The 6,027-nt window shown below is 37.3% G+C and overlaps 1 protein-coding gene across 1 annotated transcript; it reads right to left on the reverse strand.

Moving 5' to 3' along the window:
• Positions 1-630: 630 nt before the first annotated feature.
• Positions 631-2,402, reverse strand: ifng1 (Interferon gamma 1). The gene is made up of 4 exons (XM_026210476.1): positions 2,150-2,402; positions 1,632-1,709; positions 1,257-1,460; positions 631-967 (listed from the first exon to the last, which is right to left on the reverse strand). The coding sequence occupies exons 1-4, from the start codon at positions 2,276-2,278 to the stop codon at positions 830-832; spliced, it is 549 nt and encodes a 182-aa protein (XP_026066261.1). The 5' UTR covers positions 2,279-2,402; the 3' UTR covers positions 631-829.
• Positions 2,403-6,027: the final 3,625 nt, after the last annotated feature.

Raw genomic sequence — 6,027 nt, forward strand, 5'->3', positions numbered from 1 at the left:
CAGGCTTCCTTACATGGCCAGATAACGCCAAACCTGTTCAATTACATTTTTCCTTTTGTCTGGGCTTCCCATAAGGACTGTATATGATTGTATAAGCAGCTTTAAATTTCACAGCTGGGTCATTTGCCAGTTTTTAAGAAGAAATTAAATAGCAAAGTGATAGAATGTGCTCTATTAACATAACCACCTAGTTTGGTATATTTATAGAGGTCCTGAGAAGTTTTCAGACACATTTAAAATAGATAGCATACCATGTGCGTGTGTCTGTGTGTGTGTGTGTGTACTTAAGAAATGCCACTTGGTTTGATGTTTGTTATCTAATACATTGACACTGATAAGGGTGACATAAGTATCCATCTTGTTTTTTGGCAACTGTAGTCGACATTTTCTCAGGGCTCTCTATTTGTTTTTTTGTTCAAACATGATTTGTATCTTGAAATGTGATGATGCTTTCAGTGTGTGGACTAAGCCAAATGTATGCTAATGAAACCATGACAAAGAGTTTTAAAAGCTGGGGGGAAATGGGAAGCATTTCTGTATCATATTCTCTGAATAGAAAAAATGTCATAGCATAAAGGTATAACAATAGACTGTCATATCATAATAACTTACATTAGCACAACCATTCTTAAAAATTATTTTATTCAGTCATAGACCTTACAAAATTTGCCATGTTACTAGCAAGTGGTTCACAGTGCTTTTTCAAATAAATAAGGACAAATAAATAATGTCAGTTAAAAATAGTTAAATACGTGTACAACATAAACTTCATAAATAGAATAAATAACACTGATTTCCCACAATTTGTTTAAATGTTGATCAAGATCTATTAAGACTTTAGATTTTTGGTGTTTTTGGCTTGTCGTCTCCTGCGCTCTTTGTTCTTCAGGTTTTTCAGCAGTGTTGCTTCTCTGTAGACACGCTTCAGCTCAAACAAAGCTTTGCGCTGGATGAGTGGGTCATCTTCCTGCAATTGTAAAGCATTTCATCAGTGATATGTCTATACAAGGGCACAGCTCATTTATCTTCAAAGTAAAAAGAGAATGTTCTCTTTTTCTATATTGTGCATGTATTTGTTTTCATATCTAGCATATGGTGTGCTTTCTAAAGAACTGTATCAAATGTGACTGATTAAAGTTCAAGGGCAAGATGATGCAAATATTCCTGCCATTTTTAATATCTGTTAATTGTATGCCCATTTTCTTGTTTTTTCTTGGATAGAGAGAGAGATAGAGAGCATGAAACTGTTGTCTCACCTTGATCGCCCATAGGGTTTCTGCATATGTCTTGAGCTCTGCACTTTTGCCTGGGAAGTAGTTTTCTCTCAGTTTTTTCAAATGCTCTTGAACGTGTGCAATTCTTTCCTTTGTAGCTTCATCCAGACTATCATTCTCCATGCGAGTGAATATCCTACTGTATGTGTCCATTATGATGCTCATCAAAAGATTCTGCTCAGGTTCCTGCAAAAAAGGAAAAAGAAAAAGGGGATTCAGCACAGGATATGCCATATAGGGTGTATCAAAACAATATGACTTTTGGTTTAGAATGACTAGACTGGTATTTTAGACCAAAAAATATTGCAAATGCCAAGCCATCGTGCAAAGGAGGTTATTTTTAAGAAGGTTAATTACCTCGAGATTCACCTTTAAGTCTTTCAGGACCCGTAGGAAGACAGGATGTGCATTGTGTATCTCATGATCATCTTTTATCTGGAAGAAATGAAAGGGTCATTGTTTACATCAGCTACTATTTTAGAATTTACACGTCATTATGGACTCTTTTCTCACTTAATCTGATGAATGTGTTTTTTTATTATTATCATCAGCGCGATACATCTGAAACTCAGCCTACAGATCAGACACGTTCAATTATAGAAGAAAGGCCAGTTTCAGACTGCATGGATGGTAGACTATACTTCCTGTTTTGTATTATGCTACCTCTCAAACATCCAACTCCAGTAAAAGTTGACTAATTTGTAAAGCCAGCTTAAAAAAAAAGATCTGGAATGGTTTGTGTCTTTAGGTATCTTACAGGCCTTATCCTGAAACAGTACACATCACCAATGCCAATCAGTTAACTTTTTGGACTCTTTTTTTCACTCCCTCTCTGTGATGTGACAAATCTTTGAAATCTGAACTGGTCTACTTACATAGTATGCTTTAAGCTCATCAATGCTCTTGTCCAGGTTCTCAGGGACGCTGGCCTCGCTGTATGTTGCCCATCCTGAAGTCAGCAAACATACTCCCCAGAAAAAGATTGTCATGTTTTGCGCAATCATCCTTTAAAGTTGAAGGTTCTTTACTGAAATGTATTCCTGTCTTTTAAAAGCTGAAGTTCACTTTTTAAGACGTCTTGCGACACCCGACTGTTCTCGTGTCCTAGCAATCTTCTGAATGCATGTGTTTGAGTGAATGGGGGTATTTATAGTTATGTGTGAGAGCGAGCAAGCGAGCAGTAATGAAGGTGTGATCTATGTGGCTTACAGCCGAAGTTTCCTTTAAAACAATGCACCATGATACTGCTATGGAGCCCACCACGCATCTTCTCGCCTGGAATCCCGGGGATGCCACTAGGCGGGGCTGTTGGTGGTTTTGTGGTTGGGAATCTTTTTGGTGATCAAGTAAGGGGTTCAGGACTCATGGGCCCACTACAATGATGCTCATGCATGAATGTCTCCCATTTGAGAAGGAAGTAGCGTTTTTCTTCTTATCCTCTTATCCTAGGGTTTCAAATAATAACCTTGCACCAAATTTAGTAGATTTTGATCTTATACCCACTTACTATGTTAATTTATTTTTCAGCTTCTACATGCAATGATGTGCAATACACAGTCCACACAACACTTTTATGCAGTCTGATAGCAAGGAGATCAGAAGTTTGTTGTTTTGTTTCATTGATTAAAGCTTGTGGCATTTAGTACAAGAGTAATTAACCTTGACATTTTTGTAGCTTTTCTCTTAGATGCAGTTGGTGGAAAAACTAACAAAAGTAGGCTGAAACACATTCAGTAATTCTTCAGAATCCCACGTGGAGCTAAGAAAAAAAAAAAAAAAAAAAAAAAAGAGGATGTATTTAAAGAAGGACTTTTTGAATGACTGCAGAAAAACTGAGTTGTGCTGTTGCTCGTCAGGAGATGCAACCGGCGTTTGAGGTTTTAGCACTTCATCAGTTTTGCCCTGCGCACAGAGAAAGAGAGAGAATGACAAAGAGAATGAGAGGAAGACAGACTCAAAAGTGATGAGTGGTGTGAGACAGGTACACTTTCAAGAAGGGAGAATTAATTTTTTCTGTTAGGTCACTTGAGGTGATACTACATCTACTGTATGTTAGAACAGAGAAAGGCCACTTCATTTAGCTAGGTTTTTATTTTATTTTATTTTATTTTTTGTCATGATTAAGGTCCTCCAACCAATTACGTAATGGTAAAATGGGAAATATCAATGAAAGAATCTAAAAATAAAAAGTCGGAAAAGTATGTTTTCAGTTCCTATCGGCTGCCACTCAGACACTCCAGACCTCAGTGTTGGAGGTATGTCGCATTTTCCAGTAGAGTATCGTCGGCGTGGTTGATTTTCCACGGCTGTGGTTGTATGATGTGTTACCCCAGACTCCTCAAATGTACATCATACAGACTACGTAGAAACCAAAAAGGATCTTCCTTCTATGAACCGCTTACTTTGTCATTTTTGTCATTTTTCATTTACATTATTCATCAGCTGAAAACCCCATATTTTGCACCTCATGTTAAACATGTACTGATATTCTGAGTACTAACCAGAGATAATTAATCAAACTGGAAGATAATTAATCGAACTGGATGGTTTATTCCATGATAAGTAAAAGGCTTATCATCCAAACCTTTCATCCAAAATTTTCCATATGACAAGGACTTAAAATGCAGCAAGAGGCTGAAGTGAAATCCAGGGTTCCCATACTAAACATCCATACTCATATGAGAATGTAACCAGTTATTCAATATTGGGAAATATACAGAACATGTCCTTGCCATTATTATTCGGCAGACTTGAGCGGGATGTTATATGAAGCAACACACATTGCAGTACTTTATAAGTTCATGCATTCCCTTGGATTTGACCCCATGACCATAGTGCCATGTTCTACTGTAGACTATGTGGATGCTTGGCCATTTTTCCAGTTCATACAAAAAATGAAAGTTTTCTTCTAAGTTTTACAGCTTACCAGGTAGCCAAAATGGTTTAGCCTGATAATAGTAAACAATGAGTCTGCACACCAGAAAATGCTCCTAAGAAATTTTAATGATTGCTCACCACGTGTAATGTTTCGGGTCCAAGCCCTTCATCAGACATGAAAACAAGTGGGGAGACACACCTCCATATATACAGCCATGTATGATCACATGATCACATACATCCATGATTAAATAACATGACCAATCAAGTTAAATTGCAATTACATCAGGAAAACAGATAAATAAATATATATATATATAAACCGACATTTGTAATACAAAACATATATAAGATATATTAAGTGGCTAAGAGAAGGCTTGCAGTGCTTGAAGCATAGCCTAGAAAAAAAAAAAAAATGTCTCTACCACTGTAGGCAGTCACGATAGATGAGCAAGAATGTAAATACATAAGTGGTACCACAAAAGTGTGTTACATATGTCAAGTCAGCAGAACAATAACACAACATTTACAATATTAACAAAATTACAATAGTTATTTACAGAAATGGCCTCAGGTCAAAGTCTTCATTCAACCCTTTTGGGGCTAAAGTGTCCAGGGTATTGATCCAGAATGCTTCTCTTTTGAGTAGCAGACAATTAACATCTCCTCCGCGGGAGGGCTGTTTCACAAGTTCAATGCCGCAATATCTGAGAGAGGAAACGTTATGAGAGGTCTGTGAAAAATGCACCGCTACTGGACTTTTGATGTCATGGTTGCGAATATTTGATCGGTGTTCTGAAATTCTTGTTTTCAGTGGCCTGGTCGTTTTACCAACATAGGCCAAGCCGCATGGCTTGACATTCTTTGTGTTACAGGTGATCACACCTTTGATGTCATAGAGTTTTCCAGTGCATGGGTGATTGAAGGTGGTAGTTTTATTTGTGAAGTTGCATTGAGGGCAATTACCACATCTGTAATTCCCAAAGGGAATAGACTGCAAAAAATGTGGTGGAGTCAATGGTGGAAGATGCACTCTCACGAACATGTTTTTGAGATTAGGTGCTCTCTTGTACACAATGCGGGGTGATGTAGTGAAGCATTTAAGTGCTGGATCAGAGTCAATAATGTGCCAATGTTTTTTAATGATGGATTCGAAATCTCTGCCAAGAGGCGAGTATTGGACAATGCAGTTAACTCTAGACTCAGAAGTTCTGGATCTGATTTTGCGGAGACAATCAGTGTGCGATATATTTTTAAAGCGATTACGTGCTTTGGTAATCCAATCATGTTTGTATTGTCTCTGTTGGAAACGTTTTTCTAAATCAGCTGCCTGGGCTTTAAAATCACTATCAGAACTACAGATCCGGCGAATGCGACTGAACTGAGACAAAGGCAGACTCCTCTTAAGTGGAATAGGGTGAAAAGAATGTCCATGAAGAATAGAATTTCTGTCAGTGCTTTTTCGGTACAGGTTGGATCCCAGTCTATTCAAGTCTCTGTAAACAAGGATATCTAAAAAGTTCATCCTGTTTTTTTATATTCTTCAAGCACTGCAAGCCTTCTCTTAGCCACTTAATATATCTTATATATCTTTTGTATTACAAATGTCGGTTTATATATATATATGTCATCTATTTACTTGAATGCCCATGAGGCTTGGCCTATGTTGGTAAAACGACCAGGCCACTGAAAACAAGAATTTCAGAACACAGATCAAATATTCGTATATACAGTATTGTTCAAAATAATAGCAGTACAATGTGACTAACCAGAATAATCAAGGTTTTTAGTATATTTTTTATTGCTACGTGGCAAACAAGTTACCAGTAGGTTCAGTAGATTGTCAGAAAACAAACAAGACCCAGCATTCATGATA

This window comes from Carassius auratus, chromosome 29, assembly GCF_003368295.1.
Source record: "Carassius auratus strain Wakin chromosome 29, ASM336829v1, whole genome shotgun sequence".
Lineage (NCBI taxonomy): Eukaryota > Metazoa > Chordata > Actinopteri > Cypriniformes > Cyprinidae > Carassius > Carassius auratus.

Bases quoted from the DNA above. Each gene is read 5' to 3' on its own strand.
- ifng1 (XM_026210476.1), bottom strand. From the start codon at position 2,278: ATGATTGCGCAAAACATGACAATCTTTTTCTGGGGAGTATGTTTGCTG. The intron at 1,461-1,631 runs GTAATTAACCTT...CCTTTTTTGCAG, and splicing joins ACTTAAAGGTGAATCTCGAG to GAACCTGAGCAGAATCTTTT. The intron at 968-1,256 runs GTGAGACAACAG...TTACAATTGCAG, and splicing joins AAACCCTATGGGCGATCAAG to GAAGATGACCCACTCATCCA.